The following is a 26101-nucleotide window of genomic DNA, read 5'->3' on the forward strand; positions in this document are numbered from 1 at the left end:
ATTAATTACCAAATATCCAGAAGTGGAGCTGTGGTTCTAGTGGCAGAGTGCTAGCCATGAGCAAAAAAAGCCCTGACTTCAAACCCCAGACCTACACAGACACAGACACAGACACACACACACACACACAACTTTTGTTAAAGAGTTTGAGTTTTAGGGCTGGGATGTAGCTCAGTGGCAAAGCGCTTGCCTAGCAAGTGCAACGTCCTGGGTTCAATCCCCAGTACCAAAAAAGAAAAGACAAAAAAATACAGTTAAAAAAAAAACCCAAACAACAAGAGTTTGAGTTTTAATAAACCAAAATATCTTTTTTAGTATGATATTTAAAATATAAGTAACACTGCTTAAAATATATGATAAAATACATTGATAAAAATACATGAATGGGGCTGGGAAGGTGGCTCAGTGGTAGAGTGCTTGCCTTGTGTGCATGAGGCCCTGGGTTCAATTCTTCAGCACCACATAGAGAAAAAAGCCAGAAATGGCACTGTGGCTCAAGTGGTAGGGTTCTAGCTTTGAGCTGAAGACCTGTGGGACAGCCCAGAGTTCAGCCTCCACGACCAACCAAAAAAAAAAAAAAATACATGTATGGAATTTAAGATCTGCTGAAGTTTCAAGTTACTAAAATTCATCAATTTTACTGATTTTCATCCTGATAAAGGAAAATTATACTACTTTGTAATATTTTTCTTCTACCATTTTATCTATTTTATTGACTTTTATTAAGAATAAAGTTAATTTGTTCAAGCCCCATGACCGACCAAAAAAAAAAAAAGAAGAAGAATAAAGTTAATTTGGATACTAGATTAAAAAATGCTTTCTATGGGGCTGGGAAGGTGGCTCAGTGGTAGAGCGCTTGCCTTGCATGCCTGAGGCCCTGGGTTTGATTCCTCAGCACCACATAAGCAAAAAGAAAAAAGCCGGAAGTGGCGCTGTGGCTCAAATGGTAGAGCACTAGCCTTGAGCTGAAGAGCTGAGGGACAGCGCCTAGGCCCAGAGTTCAGGCTCCACGACTGGACCCCCAAAAAAAATGCTTTCTATGATAGCTTTAAACAGTATCTCTTTACCTGAAAATGTTTTACAGAATTATTTTAGGCAACAAATAGATGCAAAAATATTTTACTGTGTATTTTTAAAATCACTTCTCAAGCGTAGATGTTTTTATCCAAGGTCTACTTTTATTACCTACTTTATGTTTTATAATGAAATTCTCCTTTGCAGGTTACTTATTAGAGCTGCTACCAGCAAATATTTTCATATAGCTGGCAGCTCAAGATATGTGTATCATACGTGTAATATTTTGTTATAAATTATATATGCATAAAATATACCATTATTTTATATACTGAAGTAAATACATAAGAATGAATACAAGTTATTTTTAATAAAATGCAATTTCAAATTCAGAATTCTAAGTTATGAGAACATTAAATATTAAGACACAAAGTAATCCTCTCTCTTATAGAACACCAGTCAGTGAAATCTGAAAGAGATTCTTTATTGGTAGCCACATACAGTTGACTATACCTGTCATCTTGGTGTTTTCTTGCTGTTTAAGAAAAGAATATAGACCATTTAAAATACACTATCAATGTAATAATCACTACAGACTCACTGGTTCTTTTGAAATTTTTCTTAAAAATTGCCAATATCATGATGAACACAATTATTGTAGCTACATTATTTGAAAAATAATATAAATTATGCTACGAAAGACAAAACAAGACATTGAAATACATGAACATCACAATGTAATACAGCCATAATTCATTGTTATTTGATAGGAAAATTAAATTTAAAAAGTTATGTTAGAGAACTTGGGAATATTTCACTTTAGCAAAACATTCTGTTTATATATCTCCAACATCTATGATACAGTATACAATACTTTAAAAAGATATGACATTCAAATGCTTCATTTACACAATAATATTGCCAATACTAATAAAAGTGATGCCCTTAATCATGAACTGCTATGCTAATTAAGATTTAAAATTTTTTTTACTTCATTATACATTTTAGTTAGTAGCTGGCAATTACATACTAATCAGTTCTATGCTGACAAATAGAGAGGATCCTAGTCAAAATACTGTTTCTCAAAAGTAATATATATCATATTGCTTAAAACTAAACAACCATATAAAAGTGGTAATCATTTATCTAAACATTGATTATGAACAACATAAGTTCATGGCATAAGTTCAGGCAGAGTGTTGAGTTCTGGTGATTTATTTACAATAAAAGTACTTTACTAACATGATATGCAATTCTATGTCAATTACTACTCTTAAAGTTATAAAAATATTATATAAAATACCACAGGCTTTAGAGGATATAATTTCATGTGGTTCTGATACTAGCAGCTGAAAAGTGTTTATAATTTAAAAATAAATAAACTATAGAGGTAAACCAGTTACAAAACAGCAGAGGACTGCAAAAAATCACAACAGTGAAAAGAACTGCTTAATTACATGAGAGCTAACAAAATGGTGAAGCAGTTGGGTCAAAAGTTTTAAAAACCTCTTTTAGAGATTTATCATCTGTTTCTTTACTGGGATCATTATCTGGTATTGGGCTCACCTGTCCAGGCTGCTTTGCCTGCCTTGGATCACCATATGGGGGTCTGATTAAGCCTGCTAAAGTCTGAATAGGAAGACTGTGCACGGCTGAGACCTGACCCTTGGTAGGACTCTTGACACTATCTACTGGTGTGTCAGCTGCCCCATCAACAGTGCCTTCCACATCTGGAGTGTTTTTCTGTGGTAGGACTGCTTCTCCAGAAGAAGGTTCATTTTTGTCACTATTTTTTAAACTACTGCTTTTCTGGTTCTCTAAATTTTCTCTTAAAGAAACTGTTGCTAGTTCTGATGGAGATGACAAACCTTGCTCTCTAGGGTCATACAAACTAATACCACCGAGAACTGAACTTGGAGTTCCCAGAGAAAGGCCAGCTGAAGATGAAAGTTTAGGGGCATATGGAGGCAGCGCCTCAGGACTAGCACTGGTAGTGATTGCCCCCAAGGACTGTGATGAACCAGCATTTGATCTGGCTAAATGAGGTGTACTCTTTGATGTATGTGATTCCTTCATAGCCACTTGATAAGACTCTGTACTGGACAGTCTGTGAAGCCTAGGATCAAAATTCTTTTGTAGCCTAGGATCTCCTAATTTACTTCCTGAACTATGTAAGTCTCCAAATTGTTCGAGGTAAACATCTCTGTTTGTTGGATTAATTTTGGCTTTGGCTGTTAGTTTTGGATCAGTGGGTACTGTGTTTTGATGAAGATCATCTTTTGTATTCCATAACCTATTGAGCCTCTGGTCAGCTATAAGAGGGGGCAGAGGTAAATTGATTGAAGATACGGGATCAGGTTTAGGTAAAGGTACTGGAAGTAAATCTTCTGGCGCCCACACAATATGTTTTGCAAAGTTGGGTTTGGTTAGGATAATGTCCATTTTAATGTGACTGAATTGTCTCAATTGTGACCTTGGATCCTGGAGTACTACACCAGGCGAAGAATCCAAAGGTATTAAGAAAGCTTTTTCTCTCAGTTCTCTTTCTGTTTCTTCTTCATCATCATCTCCTCTTTTGTGTTTGATATTAGCACTAGCACTTGAATGGTGTATATCAAACTTTGTTCCCCTAACTACAGAGCCAACATGGCCACTTCCACTTCCTCTTAATTTTCTGGGATCCCACGAAAGTCTAAGATCCACTGGGACAGATTCAGAAGGTTTTCTAATGTCTTGCCTTGGGATAGTCCTAAGTCTAGGGTCAACCACCTGATTTCCTTTCCTTTTCTCTTTAGCAAGTCTTGGATCAGTAGGAGTAGTATGTTCGGTAGAAGGTTGCTGCTGATTCCTTAACACTCCTGCTTGTTTCTGTAATGTTTTCAGTATTGATTTGACACTGCTTCCTTCTTCCTCTTCACTACTGGAATACCAGTTAACTGTATCATCTAAATGTAGAAAAAAACCCTTATGATAAAGAATGAACCATTCATATTTGGCCTTAATTAACATAATATATTATTTCTGAGATAACTGTAGTATAACTTCAAGAAAATCTATTATCAAGGTTCAACTGAACAGGATGAAATATAGTGAGGTAATTATTTAGTTATTACACTCTATAAAGGAAGAGGTAAATTATTGGAATATAAAGGCAGCATTCCAGTTATAAGAAAAATCAGGACCTTTCGTTGCATTTGGATAAAGGGAACTCAGAGGTATGTGTGGGATAGATGAGTGTCGAGAAGAAGGGAAAATACTTTTGGAAAGGCATTCTAAAACTCTTTTGGATCTCTTCGATTAAAGCAATCTTTGACCTGCATTGTTCTGCATTTATCAGGACAGCAAGAGATTGAAAAGAAAAAAAAATCACTAATAAAAGACTGTTCAGGGAGCAATAAAAATGAGGAATAGGGTGGAGATTTTATTTATACTTCATTAGATTTTTAGATGTTTGAACTAAGTAAATTAGCTATTCAAACATTAAGTTAAAAACAATAAAACTAACATAATAAAATTTATATTCTTAAACTCCATGGGAACATTTTGAGCATTACTTATAAACATTATTTTACCCAAGTGTGTTATGCCCATTTTTTGTGGTACTTGGATTTTGAACTCTTGAGTTTCATGTTTGGTGGGGAGATAGAATCTCCACTACTTGAGCCATGCCTCCAACCCATGTTATATATAATTTTAGGAAAACTGGCTAAACTGGTGCTTCAGGAGGGTGATTCTCCTTCTTTTTCATTAAAGCACCCTATAAGATGGTTCTGAGCTGTCCTCCAAGTATATGCTCTTCATATTCATTCAGAACACAGCATATATATATATATATTATATATACATAGCACATATAATATATACATATATATCCATCCTATAACATAGTAGTAGAATATCCTAAATATTTTTGTTTTTACTAATCTTACTGTGTACCAATGTATGAAACTATATTATCACAGCATTCATTGTTTTACAGAACAGTGCTTACAAAACAAGCAGTAGTATTTAGATAGATAGGATGTGGTTTAAAACAGTATCTGTATTATAAAAGCAAAATGCTTTTACACAGATATCAGTGCCTAAAAAAACTATTTCTAGGCATTAGATCTCTTTTTCTTAGACATAATGAAGTCTAGAGCTCAATTTGTAATTCACTTTTACCTGTAAATTATTTTAACTGTTTCTATACAGAAATTTAACTCATCGCATGATTTCTCATTGCTATTCTTATTTCATTTTCATATCAATATATTTTATAACTAGTCTTGTATCTTTTTGGAGTAAATATAAATAAAAATTTTTTAAAGTAGAAGATAGCCCAATTAGAAAACAGATATTATGTAAGGAGTATAGCTACCAGATTTTTATCAAAAGATCATTAAGATTTATAAAAATGAACACAGGGCTGGGATATAGTTCAGTGGCAAAGCACTTGCCTAGCAAGTACAATATCCTGGGTTTGAGCCCCAGAATCAAAAAAAAAAAAGACAGGGAAAAAAATGAACACAAACACAAAGAAACTTAAGTATTCAAGATTTTTGTATATACGGCAAATATCCTAGAAAGAATATCACCAATTATATATTATAGCACATAATTTCCTATCATCTAAAAGTTTAAATTGTGTTTATGAAAACATAAAAGTCTGTAAGATTTTATAGAACTATCATCATTTAAAAATGATTATGTTAAATTACCTTTTAGCACTTAAAGAAGTATATTTAAAGTGTACAGAAAATTCATTTATTAGGAATCCCTAATTTTTCTGCGATGTTAGATAAAAGAAAAGTTGATATGTTCTTTGAAAACATAAAATATAATGTTCCTATAATAGGTTGTAGCTATCTAGTGTTACATAGTTTTACACGATTATTCATGTTAACAAAACATACTAATTTTGTAATTCACACAAAGAAGTGCATGTTTTAAACTTTTCTCATCCTTAGCTATCTAATAGCTGTACACTTATCAACATAAATTTTAAGGAGGCTGGGAATGTGACTCAGTGGTAGAGTCCTTGTCTAGCATGCATGAAGCCCTGGGTTTGATTCTTCAGTACCATATAAACAGAAAAAGCCAAAAGTCGCATAGCAGTTCAAGTGGTAGAGTGCTAGCCATGAGCTGAAGAGCTCAGGAACAACACCTAGACCCAAAGTTCAAGCCCCATGACCGGGAAAAAGAAAAAAAATTAAGGAGCACTGGTGGCTCATGCCTGTGATCCTAGCTACTTAGGAGGCTGAGGTGTGAGGATCCCATTTCAAAACCAGCCCAAGCAGGAAAGTCCTTAAGATTCTTATCTCCAATTAACTACCAGATAAGTAGAAGTGGTGCTGTGCCTCAAAGTGATAGAGCACTAACCTTGACCATAAAAGCTCAGGGACAGCACTCAGGCCTAGAGTTCAAGTCCCATGACAGAAAAAAAAATTAAGGTAAACTTAAATTCTTCTATATAATCTTTTCATATTAAGAACTATATTTCTTAGGCTGAATGTGGTATACATGCTGGTAAATCCTGGCTACTTAGAAAGTGGAGATTAGGATTGTTATTTAAAGCCAGGTTAGGCAAAAAGTATGACTTCATTTCAACCAATAAGCCAGGAAATCTGGTGTGCACCTGTAATCAAAGCTACTGAGAGGCATATATAGGAGAATCAAGACCAACTCATGACAACTCAAAAGACCTTATCCAAAAAAATAACTAAAGCACAAAAGGGCTGAACCATCATGGCTCAAGTGGAGAGAGCATCTAACTAGTAAGCAAAAGGCTCTGAATTAAAAACCTTAGGACTGCCTCCCTAAAAGAATAGTATTTCTTAAATAATATAGCAGAAATATATACACTATGTGCAGTAAATTCTAGAGTAGGACAGAACTCAAAATCCCTAACTGGAAGTATCCTTTTTGTTGTTTTATTTCTTCCTAAAAATAGAAAAAGCTCAGCCAGGCACAATGGCTCATGCCTATAATGCTACTCTTGGGAAATGGAGATCAGGATGATCAATCTAAGTCAGGGCAGAAAGTCTGAGAGATTTCCCTTTGCCCAACTAAAAAACAAAACAAAAAACTGGGCAACTGTCATCCCATTTACAAATAGGATCACAGTCCCTGGCATAAGCAAGAGACTCTAAAATCACTAGAAGTAAAAAAGGTTAGGAACAGGGTTCAAGTGGTAGAGAACCTGTCTAGCAAACATGAGACCCTGAGTACAAACCTCAGCACCCTAAAAAGAAAAGAAGAAAAGGCTTTAATTGCTTATAACTCTGTTCATGTGGGTCTTAAGTCCCAGCTTCATCTCTAATCACTGAGTGAAAAGAACATTTTGCAATTACTTATTACTGAAACCATAAGCAATCCTGAAAGGAGACTATCAGGTTGATTGGAAATAGAATAGAGGAACTCATTTTCACATTTTAACTTACTGAAATAGGATGCTATTAAACACTGACTCACCTTCTTCTTTGCTTGGTGTTCTTTGAGATTGGGTGCTAGCTTGTTCTTCATCTTCTTGGTACCTTTGAGTAAGTCGAGCAAACAGAGCTCTCTGCACTGCAGGGAGGAGCCCTGGAACAGGCAGAGGGCCATGGGCTGTCATATTGCTGCTAGTGTCAGGCTCATTTTCAAGGGTAGGTGAATCCTGACCAATGGGTAGCTGCTCTTGGGCAAATTCCTCATGCCACATCCCATCTATACACATAATAGAAGAAGAGACAAATACTGAGTGAACACAAACTCCACCAAAGATGTAAGAAACTAAAACTTTAATAATTAACACTGATTTCTCAAATTGTTATGTAATTTTAAGTATTTATAATGACCTAAATTTCAATTATTTCAAACATTATCTAAAGTCTTCTATTCTTATGACAAAATTGTACTTCAAGGTTTCAATTTCATAACTTATATTTAGCTTTTTTAGCATATTTCTTTATTTGTATATACCTTTTATTATGCTTATTTGTCTTCTATGTTCTACTATTAGAGTTATATGTCACAAAGGTAGAAATGTTTTATTCATAAGCATATTGAAGACTTCATGGTAAACATTAATTGTAGAAAAATTGATTCTAATGGTCAAATGATATTACTTATAACAATCATGTTTTATTATTATTCTGTACATTACAAGGTCTAATTGGTCTAATTTAGCTTTATTTGACATTCATTCCTCCAGGTACCAGTGGCTCACACCTGCAATCCTAAGTACTCAGGAGGACTGAGTTGAGGACTGCAATTTGAAGCAACCCCAGGGAGGAAAATTCATGAGACCCTCATCTCCAATTAACCATCAAAAACTGGGAAGTAGAGCTGTGGCTCAAGTGGTACAGGGCTAGTCTTGGGCAAAAAAAGCTCTTGGGGCTAAGCCGAAGTTCTGAGTTCAAGCACTAGGACTGACACAGGAAAAAAAAAAGACATTCTCATCATGCCTTTAATGAAAAGCAGTGCTAAAGTAGTTTAAAATTAGAAGAGAGGGCTAGAAATATGGCTTCGTGGTAGAGTACTTGCCTAGCATGCATAAAGGCTTGGGTTTGATTGCTCAGTATCACATAAACAGAAAAAGCCACAAGTGGAGCTGTGGCTCAAGTGGCAAAGAGCTAGCCTTGAGCAAAAAGCAGCTCAGGGACAGTGCTCAGGCCTTGAGTTCAAGCCTCAGGACTGGGGAAAAAAAGGAAAAAAAATTAGAAGTGAATTATTTTACAAGATAAACTTACCACCAGAGTTATTGAGTGGCTGAAAATTATGTACATCATGTTGTAAATAGTAATTATCATAAAATTCAGCTGAGTTCTGTAGGGAGTCATAATCGGTGCTCAGCTGCATTTCACCAGGGATTTGCTGGTATGAAGAACCTGGAGAGCAGGGATTTTCTCTGGGTCCCTTCATTACATGTCCTGGAAAGCCTGGGGAGTGGTAAGTTCCACCCATACTCTGTGGTGTCAAAGGAGTATCTGCTTGAAGAAGTCCTCCAGCTTGACTGTGAGGGCTTAACATTTCAGGAGGACCAGGTGGCAATGGTGGGCTCTGTGGCATTGGTACCCCAGGAGCTTCTGCACATGGGTGATGTCCAGGAGAGCCTGGGTGCATCACAGGACTACTGCATTCTTGAGACATATTGGGCCCAGAACCTGGACTTGCCCCAGAACTATAGATATGCTGGGTATGTGGACTGCTTCCTTGAAATTGTGGTCCTGGTGGTGAGGCACTGTTATAAAATGCTGGTGGCCTGTAGATAGAAAGAGTATTTATTAGTTCAAAGAAAACAGAAAACCAAGGATGTTGCACTGCTAAACAGATTATTGGGTAAATACAATTTTTTTATAGCTGAATACAAGAATATATGTTTAAGAAACTAATTTTTCCATACCCTCTTACTTCTTACTTTCATTTTAGCTATAGTTTTCTTTCTTGCTGCTTTTGTGTGTGTGTGTGTGTGTGTGTGTGTGTGTGCGTGTGCGTGTGTATGCGTGTGTATGCCAGACCTGATGCTTGCACTCAGGGTTTGGGAGCTGTCCCTGAGCTTTTTGTGCCAAGGCTAGCACTCTATCACTTGAGCGACAGTTCTACATCCAGCTTTTTGCAGGTAAGAATCTCATAGACTTTCCTACCTGATCTGGCTTTGAGCCTTTGTCCTCACACCACACAACATCCTGAGTTGTTAGGATTACAGATTGAGCCATGTGTGCTCAGCTCTCAATGCTGTAAAAACTCATTAACCAGGAGTTCTAAAACTTACTCATTACAAATATTTAGAAAATACAGAAAACTACATAGATAAATAAGAGAGAATGATGAACGAAGTAACATCAATCAAGATGTATTGTATTCATAAACTGATTTGTTGAACGATAGCTCCTTTGTACAACTACTTAAAAGATAATAAAAATACAAATTAAAAAGACAAGGTTAATCTCTATCCCACCATGCAAAGAAAGTTTGTTTGGTTGTTTTCCCAGACTTTTTGTTGTTGTTTTATTGGTCATGGGTCTTGAACTCAGGGCCTGGGCGCTGTCTCTGAGCTCTTTTGCCCAAGGCTAGTGCTCTACTACTTTGAATCACAGTGCCATTTTTGGTTTTCTGATGGTTAACTGGAGAGAACAGTCTCACAGACTTTCCTGCCTGGACTGGCTTTGAACAATGATCCTCAGATCTCAGCCTTCTGGGTAGCTAGGATTACAGGCGTGAGCCACTGACGCCCAGCTTCTCAAACCTTTTCCAAAGCACGTAAACACTTTGTTTTTTGCCAATCCTGGGGCTTGAACTCAGGGCCTGGGCACTGTCCCAGACTGCTTTTTGTACAAGGCTAGCACTCTACCACTTAAGCCTCAGTGTCACTTCCGGCTTTTTCTGTTTATGCATGTTGGACACGCACTCTACTAAGAAATATTCCCAGCCTACCCGCACCCCCTCCCCTGCCACTTTTTTACAACAAAATTAGAATCTATTTTCTAACATATTATACATACAACTTTTAAATTATATTATCTAATGTGCCATTATGTAATACCAAAATATTTTTTGTTGAATGTTGCTTTGCTTTCTGGACACAATGCTAATAATATATTTTTTCTGATAGTTTTGTTAGTTGATTCCTTTGGGTTTGAGATGGGGGAAAGTGCCCAAATAATCAGTCTGCCTCCCCATTTCTTTTCTTTTAGTTTTATGCAAGAAGGACTTTCTGGAGCCAAGGCTGGTTTCAATTCATGATCCTCCTGCTTTAGCCTCCCATATACTGGGATCATAGGCCATTATGCCCACCTTTCCATTTCTATTCTTTATACCTTAAATTTTTTTAATTATTATAAAGGTGATGTACAGAGGGGTTACAGTTACATAAGTCAGGTAAAGAGTACAGTTCTTTTTCAATGTCACCTTTCTCTTGCATTCTCTTAGTTTTTACTGCCCATCCTCGCTCAAAAGTGGTATAGTTCATTTTGAATAACTTTTTTCGTTGAACTTGGAGCCTGGGCACGGTACCTAAGCTCTTTTTGCTCAGGGCTAGCACTCTGCCACTTTGAGCCACAGCTCTACTTCCTATAACTTTTTTTATTTCACTGACTAGATCTGATATATGACATTAACTTTTTGTTGTTGTTTACTATGTAGTTCAGGTTGGCTATGAACTAACTCAAGGTTATCCTGAATCAGACTTCTCAAGTTCTAGTGACTAAACAAAGCTGGTGGCTCACACCTTTAATGGCTCAAAGCCAGGAAGGAAAGTCTGTGAGACTCTTATCTCCAAAAAGCCAGAAGTAGAGCTGTGGTTCAAGTGGTTAAGTGTGAGCCCCAAATCTCCGGGACAGTGCCAAGGCCCTGAGTTCAAGCCCCAGGACTGGTACTAAAAAACAAGCAAACAAAAAAGAATAACCAAAAATTAATAATCAAGCCAGACACCTGTGGCTCACTACTAGGAAGCTGAAATCTGAGGATCACAGTTCAAAATTCTTGAGAGTCTTATCTCCAATTAAGACAAAAAGTTCTGGAAGTGGAGCTGTGACTCAAGTCATAGAGTGTTAGCCTTGAGCACCTAACTCAGGGGCAACACCCGAGGCCTGAGTTTAAGCCCCAGGACTGGCAAAAAGTAATTATAATCAACAACAGAAGCAAGGCTAGAATGAGATTACTGGACATAAAGTTTGGATATAGCTAACCTGATAATCTTTCTCTTAGAGCCTTAGGAAACATTTTTTTCAAAAAAAAAAAAAACCAAATATACTGGAGACATATGAACCACTATGGGAGACATCACTGTCTGAATGAACATCCAAGTTTATAATCAGTGGAAGGAATGCTAAATCCATGCACCTGAAAGCATCTTTTGAGATTAGTATGTCGAGAACTTTCTGGAGCTGTGCAAGGATTTTCTAGATAAAAACACTGAAGGCAGGCAGCAGAGGGTAAAGACCAAAAAGTAAAAAGGAAGCAGTAATCTGAGTGCGTGTCAGATAACTGTTATTTCTACCTAAGGGGTGTGTATGTATGTGTATGTACACTCTGGGGCTTGAACTCAGAGACTGGATGCTATTCCGCTTTTTTGTTCAAGGCTCTACCACTTGAGCCACAGCTCCACTTCTGATTAATTGGAGATAAGGGTCTTATGGACTTTTCTGCCCGAGCTGGCTTTGAACTGGAATCCTCAAATCTAAGCCTCTAGCTAGGATTCTAGGTGTAAGGCACGAGCATCCAGCTCTAAGCTTAATTGAATTATTAACCTGAAATACAACTTGGTATCTTAATATAAATTTTAGGGAAATGTTTTGCTGCAATTGTTGCAGGTTTTAACTTACTTTTTCCCAATTTTATGTGCTAAATCCACAGTAGGTTTTACAACTATCTCAAAGAGAGATGGAATCTTCCTGAAATCATCAGAGAGATCTGTCTGAAAATCATCTTCAGGATCAGAAAAGGGAAAATGCTCAGGTGGGGTGGGCAAAAGCCCAACTCCAGGAGGTGGTTTGGGAAGAGGTGTTATACCGCGCTTTCTCAGTTCTTCTAATTCTCTTTCATCTTCATTTATAAGTTCTTCATCAGTATTCAATACCTAAAAAATGGTAGAAATTACTAACTCAAAATAAATTCCTTTTTTCACATTTAGAACTGGTAAGTCTTTAATAGTTTTCCTAATAAAAAAGTACAATATTAAAGTTGAAGTGGGTCAGAGATGGTTAATTCTTCATTTTAAATAAAGGGAATGAGGTTTAAAGAGGCAAAGGGTAAGGTTTAAAGTAAGTTAATACTCTTAATGGCAGAGCAGGAATAAGACCAAAATATTCCTAACTCCTAAGGGTCTAATGATTCTAAGCTTTTCCAATATACTATATTAATAAACTAAAACCAATAACTACTCCTCAGTTTTAGCAGAACTGAATAAAATGTGCTTTATAAAGTATGAGTCAAATAAATACGAGGACAGACCTAACAAAATGTACAAAAATGCTACTTACTTTGTCCAAAAGCTTCCTTGTTTCTTTAGTCAGATCATCATGGGAAAATTTACAGTTGTCTCCTTGGTAACATTTTGCTCCACTATGATAGAACTTGCAGGGAAACTCATGTAAACAAAATTATTAAGGAACAGACCAAGTAAACCAAGATCTAGTTTTCTTAAAACCAAAAACAATAAGTGTCACCCAAATGATTGAATTCTAGAGTTCTACTTTACAATATTTTTCTATAGTCAACAATTCCATAGTGTACCTTTTAGGACAGTATTGTTACATACTGTACTGGAACCTATAACAACATCAGATTATTTATATTTTAGACTAAAATTTTAATTCAGAAGCTTTCAAAAGTTTTTAAGCTCTCTTACTCTTAAAATTGGAAGAAGTCATAATTGTATAAAAGAAGCCATAATTGTATAGCACATATTGTGTATTTTAATTAAGTAAATCATGTTTCCTTCTACAATAAAGCAAAATACAAATATATATCTTACTTTACATTAAAAAAACAAAATATAAAGAACAAATAATTTATCTGTGCGTATGCCAGTCCTGGAGCTTGAACTCAGGACCTGGGCATTGTCCCTGAACTTCTTTTGCTTAAGGTTGCCTCTATCACTTGAGCTACAGCATCACTTCTGTTTTTTTATAAGTTTATTGGAGTTACGAGTCTCACAGACCTCCTGCCCAGGTTGTCTTTGAACTGTAATGCTCAAATCTCAGCTTCCTAAGTAGCTAGGATTATAGGTGTGAGCCACTGTCACTAACCTCAAACCAAATAAATTTTGTAGCAAGAATATATGTATACAAAGAAAATAAAGGGGCATGATATGTCATGTTAAAGGTGAACGTCAAATAATTAAAGTTATAGACTAAGAGTATGGATGATTACAATGAACCTACTATCTGGAAAAGAGAAAAATGCTTACTACCTGTCATACATTAAGAGTCCATATGACTTAAAAATGTAAATGTTAAGAAAAAATAAAATTTTCACAATTATAGATCTCATTTTTTATGAAAAATTATATAAAAACTGTATTTTTACACATATGTACATTCTCTCATGTCATAAAGCCCAAAAGGCTTTGTCTAAAGAATAAAATTACTTAACATGTATAAGGTTTCAAGGTTATTAAACATATATCAAAGTAGAACTAAAATGCACTCCCTTATACAGACCACTGTAGATTTATTTCTCATTGTAGACTGGATAATTTTCACTTCTGGCAATTGTGTGAAACCTACATTACCCCAACATTCCTGTCATGACTCATCTCTAACACTGAATGAAGTATTTTAAAACATATTCCAAATACATTTCATCTTTAAATACTTCCATATCTATTATGAACAGATAAGGGATTTTTTGTCTTTTTAATTATGAACCTGACAAAATTAATGCAATAATTTAAAAAAGTATTTTTATGATTGTTTTATTCAAATGAGGATCCAAATATTATCTAATAATTTATCTAGTTAATATATTTCTAGTTTCTTTTATTGATTTGATCTTTTATTTTATATGTCATTAACAAATGACATAAATTTTAATATTATCCATTGATGGCTAATACTTCCTATTAGTATTGATGCAATTGTTCCTGTTGCACCCTATCAGAGGCACTGAATATTTTAGCATGTCATCTTGTTAAAATCTCAAATATTCTCTTAATATTGCTTAAATTATATTCTTCTTATTGTGAACTAGATTAAACATTTGTCCATTTGACTTGGGGATGTTTACATTTCTCTTTGAATTATCTGTATCTCTTCTTCATTTTTCCTTTTAACTTTTGGGGATTCATACATTAAGAGTGTTACTTCTTACCAGATGCTGGCAGCTCATGCCTCTAATCCTAGCTACTCAGGAGGCTAAGATCTGAGAACTGGTTCCAAGCCAGCCCAGACAGGAAAGTCCATGAGACTTTTATCTCCAATTAGCCACCAAAAAGCTAGAAGTGGAACTGGAAGTGGTAGAGCACAAGTCTTAAGCAAAGAAGCTCAGGGACAGCACTCAGGCCCTGAGTTCAAGGCCCAGGGACCCCCCCCCCCCAGTGTTACTTCTTCATAGGTTATGTAAATTATACACATTTATCTTTTTCCCATTTTTTTTTGGGGGGGGGGGGGAGTCCGGTCGTTGGGCCTGAACTCTGGGCCTGAGCGCTGTCCCTCAGCTCTTCAGCTCAAGGCTAGCGCTCTACCATTTGAGCCACAGCGCCACTTCCAGCCTTTTTCTTTTTGCTTATGTGGTGCTGAGGAATCAAACCCAGGGCCTCAGGCATGCAAGGCAAGCACTCTACCACTGAGCCACCTTCCCAGCCCCTTTTTCCTAGTTTTTATCTTTTATTAACTTAAGATATTTTTGGTATGAAAATTTTTAATTATTTGTGCAGTCATATTTTCAATGTTTTTTCTTACTGCCTCTGGATTTTGAGTCATAGAAAGAAAAGCTTTCCATGATCTTGGGTCATAAAAGAACTGATGGGCATTTGTGTGTTTCCACTTTAACACTGATTTTTATAATAAGAGTTTTTCATTTTCCATTTTATTTACTTTGCTTTTTTACTTTTTCTTTTTTTCTTTTTGCTGGTTGTGGGGCTTGAATTCTGGACCTAGGTGCTATCCCTGAGCTCTTCAGCTCAAGGCAAGCACTCTACCACTTGAGCCACAGCCCCACTGCTGGTTTTTCTGATTGGTTTTTATTGGAGAAAAGAGTCTCATGGATTTTCCTGCCCAGGCTGGCTTTGAACTGTGATCCTAGATCTCAGCTTCCTGAGTGCTAGGATTATAGCCGTGAGCCACCAGCGCCTGGCCTTACATTATTTTTTAACTTAACAAGATTTTAAAATCTATCTAAAAAAATATGATATTCTACTGAGTTATCAGTGGGCAACATAGCAAAACAACACAAACATAAAGACAAAGAAATGTAGGAAAGCCCTAGAAAAAAGCAGACACAAGTAAAACAATCAGTCTATTAAAAAATCCATGGGGAAAGCTCTAAAAGTTAAAATCCATGGGAAAAGCTCTATTAGTAAGCAAACCGTTGGATATTTGTGGAAGTAGCATGGAAAGATGGATAATATATTTTTCTTTAAAAAGGAACCACTATGCTCTATTTGGATAGAGTGAAACTACAATTTAAATGTATATACTTCTAAAAAGTGGCAATTTGGTAAGATTTACTTTTCAATTTTCAATAATGATAACTTATTATTTATGAACCTCAGTAAAATAATTAAGTCATAAGAAATATTTTTCCAACTATTCCTTCAGGAAGTACAGTCTCTTAAAATATGTTAAGCTGATTACATTAAACGAAAAGTTCCTTGATGTTATACAAATTTTTCCAAAAAGATAGCTCAGTTTACTAAAGAATGAAAGTTAGTTTGCTCACTCTTTTGAAGATAAAAGTCTGACTAGACTGGGTTTAAATTATGTTATTTCAAATTTAAAACCAGGCTAATATTTCTAGGTTATATTTATGATTTTAAAAATTCAATGATGCTTTAAAACCTCAGTATTCAGGTTAAGCACACCTTTAAAAAATTACAAAGAACAGTTTTTTTTAGCTCTGAGTTATGGAGGATAGGAAGTCCAACAGTGCTAGCATGTATCCATCATCTGATGGCTTTGCTGCTTCACAAAAAGATGGAGGGTATCACGTGAGAATAAAGAGCAAGCACGCTAGCGCACATCTTCCTTTTTTAAGAAAGATACTATCACAGTAGACCCACCTTAATGATCTCATGTGCACCTGTCTCCTGACAGCCATCTTCCAAAGACTATTAAGTTATAAATGTGGAGGTAAAGTTTCCATGACATGAACTTTGGAAGGGGACACATTCAAACTATAGTACTTCAGTAACAAAAGTAGAAATCTCCTTACTTGTAGAGTTAGCACCCATTTTTAATAAAGGATATTATGCATGTAAATACAGTTCTCGCCTTTGGTACAATATCCCTGTAAATAAAATCTGCAGATCTCTTTTCTCTTCTCCAACTCTGCATCATGATCAAATTTACACTGATCTCCCTGTAGAAAGAAAGAAGCCGGGAAGGGCGGGGGGGGGGGGGGGGGGTAGGGGGAGGAAAAAAGGGAGGGAAGGAGGCAGGCAGGAAAAAAGAAAGGAAGGAAGGGAAAGAGAAAAGGAGAGAAATGGAAGGAAAGTAAGGAGGAAAAAGTAAAGAAAGGTAATGAAAGAAGAGAAAAATTAAATAATTGAATTATATTTTCTCTCTATGATGCTTCACAGTGAATTGTAGTCCTTACCTTTAGACTTTAAATAATTTGCCAATAATAACACAAATTACTGTAGAACTGCTGAAGCAGATGTGGCTACATGCAGTGAGGCTGCAGAATGAGTAAAGCTTCACAGGATCCTCCCCATATCCCATCAGCATTCATCACATCTAGCTAGAACACCACTGTAGGAGGCATCAACCCACATAACCTCATCTGAGCTTCTGTGTGCTGTGAGGGTGAATGCTGGCATGCATTCCTCTGGGGGACAAAGGGGGATTCCCCTTCCTCCATGTGGGGCAAGGGTCTTGTACCTGGTGCCAGACTTAGTGATGGTTTGCGGGAAGTGTCATTCGTGCTTCTCCTAGTTAACTTCGTAGAACAATGGCTCAATACCCCCTTTGTATACTCACTTGTGCATTATCTACTTTTACAACCTTGATTACTGGAACTACTCCACGTTTGTTGACAAGGATTAGCTTTTCCTACTTACTGACTTAAACTCTAATTGTCTGTGCTCCCGTAAACTGTTTAACGCTCTGCCCCCAGACTGAAGATTTACTTCTCCTACTTGTGTGCTGTATGTGAGCATGTGATTTTTAATAAACTTTGTCTATACCTGCAGGGTGTAGTCCCTTCCTGCCTAAGCCAGACATGCATTCCCAGATCCTGCTGTGGAAACAGCAACATACTACAACAACTTTTTAAGTTCTTGGTGCCATGTATAAAATAGGGATAATAACAGTAACTACTTAGTAGGGTAGTTGCAAGGATTAAATCACTGTATGTTAGCTCTACTGTAAACATTGTTTGACACACAGTATTTACCACAAATGTTAACATATTTGCTAAATAAAATCTGATTTTTGCAAATTGTTATTGTTCTGTAATATAATTAAACAAGCCTTAATGCTCAGGGATTTCATACAAAGTACATTTTAAATAGTTTTGTTACACCTACATGAGAAATGAAAAAAATAAGTACCATCCCAAAAGAAAATTCAAAGATTATTTTGGAAGTTTGAGTGATTTATTAATACCCCTTATATATTTACCTTAATACATCTTCCTTCTAGGAAGTATTTGCAGATTTGTTTTCCTTTGTGTTCCACTGTGTGCTGGCTAATAAATTCCTGAGTCATAACCTTCCATTTTTTCCCTGGTTTACTATACTGCAAGAAAAAAAATTCAATTTAATTTAACATGAAAATTAGCAGATACTAAAACATACAGTTAAATCTGAAAAGCAGTAAAAATTGACAACTAAGATCAATCAATATTGGACATTCTAATACTCTATATTTAACTGGAGAGAAAGATACACTTCTGCTTAATCTTGTTTATTGCCATTAGCAAATAGAAAAGAGTATTTATTTTTGCAATACTGGAATTTGAACTCAGTGCTTCACACTTACTAGGTTAGCATTCTACCATTTGAACAAAGATATAACCCTGTTTTTCTTTTTCTTTTCTTTTTTTTTTTTTTTTTGGTGGTTGGTTGTGGGTCTTGAACTCAGGGCCTAGGCGCTGTCCCTGCACTCTTCAGCTCAAGGCGAGCACTCTACCACTTGAGCCACAGTGCCACTTCCAGCCCTGTTTTTTGTTGAGATAGTATCTCACTTCCAAATTAGTAGTGGGCTTGAACCTGGTATACCAACAAAATACACCTTCAATTTGCCGCAGCCTTTTTGTTACTGGGGTTTTAGAAGTCAGGGCCTAGTGCTTGCTAGACTGGCACAAGACCACTCAGGCAGGCTTCTGGCCATGTTCATCACTAGTTATCAAGATAAAATCTTGCTTCCTGTTCAGATTCATACCTGAGCTCCTATCTACCTATTTTAAACTTTCTGCTGTTGCTGGGACCATAGATGCCTACCAACTCTCCAGCTTCCTTTGGTGGAGAAGTCTTACAAACTTTTCTGCCTATGCTGGCCTGGAATGGCAATCCTCCCAACCTCCCTTTCATAGGCTTGTGAATGCCACTGCCCTCAGCTATAGATTGAGAAGGAGTTTCATGAACTTTTCTGACAGGGTAGGCCTCAAACACTGATCTCTTGATATCAGCCTCTCAAGTAGCTAGGATTACAAGACTCAGCACCACTGGTGCTGCCAAGCTTTTATTTCTTGCTATTTTAAACACCATATATAAAACCATATATAAACTATATATAAAACACTCTATAGGGGCTGGGTATGTGGCTTAGTGGTAGAGAGTTTGCCTAGCAAAATATCCATATTGTTTGACATAAAACTTTTACTATGCAGAATTATTCTGAAGAAATTCTCAGAGAAGTACACAAAGATTTACACACAGCAATAATTACTACAGTTACATAGTAAGACAAACAAAACTAGAAATACTCTACAAATAGGAGGCTGATCAAATACATTGTGATACATTAAGGTAGTGGAATATTATACAGTCATAATAAATTCATGTGACAGGTGCCTATGATATAAGAAAATGCTTATATTGCTTTATGAAATAAACTACTGATCCAAATTTTAAAATAATAAAGGCAAAGAAAAAAGCTAAATTAATACATCTCCACATTTTAGCATGTCTTTGGATGATGAGATTAAAGATTTTGTTGATAGTTATTTGTGGTCAGTCGTTAAGGATTGATCTCAGAGCATGGTTGCTGTCCCTCAGCTCTTTTGCTCAGGGCTAAGACTCTACCACTTTGAGCAACAGCTCCACTTCCAGTTTTCTAGTGGTTAAATGGATACAAGAATCTCACTGATGGGCTGGGAAGGTGGCTCAATGATAGAGTGCTTGCCTTGCATGCATGAGGCCCTGAGTTCTATTCTTCAGCACCACATAAACAGAAAAGGCCGGAAGTCATACTGTGGCTCAAGTGGTATAGCACTAGCCTTGAGCTGAAGAGCGCAGGGAGAGCGCCCAGGCCCAGAGTTCAAGCCCCACAACCAACAAAAAAAAGAAAAGAAAAGAATCTCACTTTTTTCTGCCTGGACTGGCTTTGAATTGCTATCCTCAAATCTCGACCTCCTGAGTAGATAGGATTAAATGTGTAAACCAACCAAGCATTTTATATTCTCTTAAAGGGAAAAAATGTTTAATAGAAAATGTATATTACTGGGGGGGAGGGGGGAAGCTGGGAAGGGAGGTGAAGGGTAAACAAAGGAGGAGGCTGCAATGCTTGGTAAGAAATGTATGCATTATCCTGCCCATGTAATTGTAACCCCTCTGTACAGTATGTTCTCAAATAAAATAAAATTAAATTAAAAAAAAAAAAAAGAAAATGTATATTACTATTAGTTCCTAAATCTGAAAAATTAAAAAGAAATACATTAAGAAAAGAAGTTCCAAGTCCTATCTGTTTTCTGTAGTTTTCTTCATAGCTCTATTCAACTCTGCTACTAATATGAGGAAAGAGAAACTAAGACACTGAGCTATGTAATGAGTTACATTATAAACTTTATTATACAACATTGTTTATCAGGAGGTATTATGCAGCACTATGCCTTGCACATTGCTCTCAATAACTATCCTTCTGCTGTGACTGATTTTGTATTACTTTGTTAGATGGAGCACAAAGTACAATCTACTGAAAACAGAAAATTGCCTCAGAGGTAACACTTTAGGCAATAGATGGCAGACTAAAATTTTATCCTTAACACTCACAACTATAAGAATTATAAAAAAGGTACAAAAATACAGAATAGATAAATGTAGCCAGCACTGGTAGCTCACACTTATAATCCTACCTAGTAAAGAGGCAGAGATCTAAGAATCACAGTTTGAAGCCAGCCTAGGCAGGAGACCACGAGACTCTTATCTCCAATAAACTATTCAGAAAAACCCAGAAGTGGGGGCTGTGGGTCAAGTAGTAGAGTTCTAGCCTTGAGCAAAAAGCAGCTCAGGGACAGAGCTCAGGTCCTGAATTCAAGCCCCAGGACTGACAAAAATTGAGATGAATATATAAATTTTTTTTCAAAAATGTAAGTACATCCAACCTGCCCAGGAATTCACAATCAGATTACTTATACTCTGGCAGAATCATTTAATATATTATAGAGCTGCATAATTTTGATTCACAAGTGTTGTTATTATTATGTATGGGTTCATTTAAACTCACATAGTCCTCTGTGCCAAAACTTGTGATTGCAAAAAAGTAAGTAGACATGAAGAATGCATCATGTGCCAAACACCAGTGGCTTCTGTAAGCTACTCAGGAGATTGAGAACTGAGGATTGAGGTTCAAAGCCAGCCTGGGCAGAAAAATTTGTGAGACTCTTAGCTCCAATTAACCAAAGGAAAAAAAAAAAAGCTGGAAGTGAAGGTATGGCTGAAGTGGTAGAGTACCAGCTGTGAGTGGAAAAAGCCAAATGAGAGCATGAGGCCCTTAGTTCAAGCCCCAGAACTGGCACAAAAAGAAAACAAGAGTGCATTATTCAAGAAAAGAAAAAGAAGAGTACATTATACAAAGCTGATGAGTCAACAGAAAAAAATATAATTCTGAAATTTTAACATAAAAAGTAGGCATCACACTCACATATACAAAATCCTCTAAAAATAAACTAATGTGTATTTCACTACTAACTTACTTTTTGTCTTGTATACTTCCTAAAATGTCTTATTTTAATAGAAAACTGAGAAGATTATTTTGTTTTGAAGGCTAGTATAGCTTAAACAAGTAGAAGTTATTTTACTGTTCATAACTATAGTAATATTGACCATAATATAATAAAAGTAACTTTAAAGAATCTAAAGCAACTTTACAAATAAATCTGACCTTTTAAGTTTGAGCTTAAAGAGAAACTACAAGTGTTCTCTTACTCTAAAGAGCTTTTGTAAGAGCTAGAAACATGGGGATAATCTAGTCTATCACCCTCCTGGACAAATACAAGAAATGATGACTGGAGAAATTAGTGATTTGTCTGTTACATGAAAATTACCAGAGTTAGGAAAGAACTTAGGAATTGTGCCTTCCAATTATAATAGTATAGTATAAAATAGTATTATTACTATTACTAATAAAAATGCAATAGAAAAGACAGAAAAGGGAAAAAATGGGAGGAAAATTAGGCTACCTAACTGATCATTTTAAAATTTATTTACTTAGAAAACATGCTAGGCACAAGACTATAAAATGTTAAAATATATAGAAAGAGAATGGATTCACAGAAAATTTAATAGCTGCCATAAACACTAAAAATGTAAATTATATAGCCATCAGAATAAGTAAGTCTTTAAAATCTGACAAATTTGCTTGGCTTTCCAAGAAAATTAGTGTAGTTCTGAAAGTATCCCTGAATTTACCTGGTCTTCTGGGAATCTCTCAGTCCCTGAAAGGATGAGGATGGAAAGAAATCTATTTTTGTGTCTTTTAACGTGGCCTGTATGTTCTCTATACACAGATCATTCCTGAACATGAACTACTTTCATGGACTCTGGTATTCTCCTGGTTGTTTCTGGAGTCATAAAAAATGTCTCTCATTACAGTTAACAAACTGATAAAGTTGATAATGTATTTTAATCATTTTTCTATTATATGATAAAAACTATTTTTTAAATTATAGCCTATATCTATAGACATTTAAATGTCAGTGCTTGAAGGAGTCCTTAAGAGTTAATACCATACTCTCAGTTTACAGATGGAAGTCAAGATTGTAGGTAGTAATCTCCTTACTTTCTTGGATGCTACTTTTTCTCTTTTTAAGGTATTATATATGGAGCTGGCTTATTTAGAAAGTATTCATATTAGTTTGGGTTAGGGAAAGCAGTATATTCTAGAAGAAAAGCAACCAGAAATATGAGCGGATAGAAATTAATAATCATCTAGGGTCTAAAATAATAACTACAACCATGCTAAAGCTGTTGTCCTGTGGAAAAGGGGTAGATCAGTAAATGTTAAAAAGTTGGAAGCGGGCTGGGGAGGTGGCTCAGTGGTAGAGTGCTTGCCTTGCATGCATGAGGCCCTGGGGTCAATTCCTCAGCACCACATAAGGAGAAAAAGCTGGAAGTGGCACTGTTGCTCAAGTGGTAGGTCACTAGAGCTGAAGAGCTGAGGGACAGCACCCAGGCCCAGAGTTCAGGCCCACAACTGGCCCCCCCCTCCAAAAAAAAAAGTTGGAAGCAGGAGTTTGTGGTCAAGTATATTTTGAAAATGATGGATTTGACAAAGTAAGTTTTTCCATGCCTAACATAACCTTTAATACATGGATGTTGATTAACCTCATAATGTTATGCCTAATCTCAGAGCCTTTAATACATTAATGTTGATTGAGAAGCCCTAAAAGCAGAACAGCTAGTGCTAGGTTTCACAAATTTATCTGGGCCAGAGTTTTCTTCAGATCACAGCTGCTAACATCTTCTTCAATATGGAGTACATATTACATCTCTGCCCATTATCACTAAACTTAACCATAAGAAAAGCAACCATATTCAAATTAATTAGTTTACTCAAGGTTGCAGCTTCAAATAACCACCCTTGCTTCTGTCAATTCAGGTAACGATTACTAGAACAGTGATAAAATACAGGAACTAGATCATATGAATCCAGAGAGTTGCTACAAGGTTGAAATGTAAATGTTCAGTTTCAATTCCACATATTCTACAACATGGTAGGTATATATATTTTTCCAAGCAATTATTTTCCTTCTTCTTCTCTTTTAATGCTTTCAGTTCTAATAAGTACATTAATTTACCACTGCCTCCCTTCTTGACTCTACTACAAAACTGAGCTATTACAATCCCATTGTCTTTTGCATCAATGAAGGATGACTTCCTTTTTTTTGGTGGTCCTGGGGCTTGAGCCACTGTCCCTGAGGTTCTTTTGCTGCACACAGAGAAGATGGCTTTTAGAAAAGCACAGTGGAGAACTAATAGATATTTTTGTCCTTAAAATAAAATACCATTTTTTAAGCTGAGAATTGGTGGCTCATGTCCATAATTCTAGCTATTCAGGAGGCTGAGATCTGAGGATCATGGTCTAAGCAGAGTTATGGTCCCAAGTGGCTCACATACAGCCCTGGCAGGAAAGTCTGTGAAACTGCAATAAACTACCAGAAAGCTGAAAATAAAGCTATGGTTCCAGGTGGTAGAGTGTTAGCCTTGTTCAAAAAAGTTCAAGGACAGTGCCCAGGTTCTGAGTTCAAGCTCCAGGACTGCACAAATTAAATAAGGCTGGGCACCAGTGGCTCATGTCTGTAATCCTAGCTACTCAGGAGGCTAAGATCTGAGGAACACAGTTCACATCCAGCTTAGAAAGTAAAGTCCATGAGACTTTTATTTCCCATTAACCACCAAAAAGCCAGAAGTGGAGCGCTAGCCTTTGGAAAGGATGCTCAAGGAGAGTCCTCATGCTCTAAGTTCAAGCTCCAGGACTGACAGGATGGATGGATAGATGGATGGATAGATAGATAGACAGACAGACAGAAAGACAGACAACTTTATTTCTAGGTCACCTAAATTTATACCTCCATATTAACATCATGATTCATTGAAACAAATTATTCTTTTGTAGTTTATATTCATTTGATCTGAACTAGAAAATTTTCATTTACTAGGAAAGTGGCATTGAAAACACAACATTTTCTTTGCAACCTAATGGTTTAAAAGATGCAAAAGTCCTCTTTTTCTTATATAAAAATTCTCAGTACCTCTTGAAATTCATCCATTCCTGAGAAGGCATTCGGCCCTTTATTGACTCTTCCCCCACGGTCTTTTCGTTTGATTTTCTTCTGCAAACCACGGCCCCGACCAATATTAAAACTTTTAACCCTCTGTTCGGTACCTAAAAAAATAAAAAATATAAAGTATTACAGAAAGCAACAATAACTATCCATCTGTTATTTTGCAATGAATAGTATATTTGTAATAGTCCATAAAATCTATCCTTCATTTTGTCCTCATATTTATTTTTAAAAATTAACTGAATCTACAAATTACTTCATGGGTATTGCTTTCCCTTATAATAAGGGATTTTCTCACAAGGGATATTGGAAACACAGGAGGCGAGGAGCAAGTACACACAGGCACAGAAGCCAAAACTTTTTTTTTTTTTTTAATTTCCATAAGGATAATGTTAATCACACCTTTTTTTTTTTTAATTAAGCATTATATGTCTAGGAAGACATTCACAAATACTGATGGTTAATTTATAGAAAACAAGATTTCTACTGATACATATTTTGTCAGTATGGGGCTTGAACTCAAGGTGTGGGCATTGTCCCTGAGCTCTTTTGCACAAGCCTAGTCCTCTACCACTTTGAGACACAGCATCACTTCCAGTTTTCTGGTGGTTGATTGGAGATAAGAGTCACAAGGAACAATATCATTCTTTATGACAGAAGCATAGAATTCCATTGTGTATATATGCCACATTTTCTTGATGCATTTTCTTGTGTATATATGCCACATTTTCTTGATGCATTCGTCCATTGAGGGGCAGCTAGCTATGCGCATATGATTATTTAAAATGATATTTATTGAAATGAACTCCAAGAAATGGGGACTTTTTTTTACTTTGTTGCTGTTTTTTGTCTTCTGTACCTGTTGTTTGTAAGTTTATCTGCTTGGGAGAGTGTAAGGAGGAGAACAGAAATGTACTCTTTTGTTGAGTTATATAACTGCAACCCTTCTGAGCATCATCTTTACAGAAACAAAAGAATAAAACGTTTTCTTACTTAAAAAAAAAAAAAGAGTCACAAGGACTTTCCTACTCTGACTGGTTTTGAACTTGATCCTCATATCTCAGCCTCCTGAGTAGCTAGGATTACAGGTGTGAACCACCTGTGCCTGGCTACTATTGATAATTTTGAATAGATACATATACATGTGTCTACAAGTAAAATTACACTGTCTTTTTGCTTTTGAAAAATTTGGTATTTCTAAGTATCTTCCAAGTACTTATGAAACTGATCCCAGGACTCA

General features: G+C 36.1%; 1 protein-coding gene across 1 annotated transcript in view; it reads right to left on the reverse strand.

The window, feature by feature from the left end:
* Positions 1 to 1477: 1477 nt before the first annotated feature.
* The window catches only part of Zc3h6 (zinc finger CCCH-type containing 6), a 53901-nt gene continuing 29277 nt past the window's right edge, over positions 1478 to 26101 (reverse strand). Inside the window, exons 5-12 of the mRNA XM_042695453.1 lie at positions 24829 to 24962; positions 18258 to 18374; positions 16884 to 16995; positions 12957 to 13066; positions 12300 to 12553; positions 8727 to 9238; positions 7468 to 7701; positions 1478 to 3959 (exon numbers count right to left, since the gene is read on the reverse strand). Of these exons, the coding sequence (XP_042551387.1) occupies positions 2479 to 3959; positions 7468 to 7701; positions 8727 to 9238; positions 12300 to 12553; positions 12957 to 13066; positions 16884 to 16995; positions 18258 to 18374; positions 24829 to 24962 (2954 nt within the window). The 3' untranslated portion in view covers positions 1478 to 2478. The remainder of the gene's footprint in view (positions 3960 to 7467; positions 7702 to 8726; positions 9239 to 12299; positions 12554 to 12956; positions 13067 to 16883; positions 16996 to 18257; positions 18375 to 24828; positions 24963 to 26101) is intronic.

The sequence above is a fragment of the Dipodomys spectabilis genome, unplaced genomic scaffold (genome assembly GCF_019054845.1).
Source record: "Dipodomys spectabilis isolate Male_0828 unplaced genomic scaffold, ASM1905484v1 ptg000187l, whole genome shotgun sequence".
Taxonomy (NCBI): Eukaryota; Metazoa; Chordata; class Mammalia; order Rodentia; family Heteromyidae; genus Dipodomys; species Dipodomys spectabilis.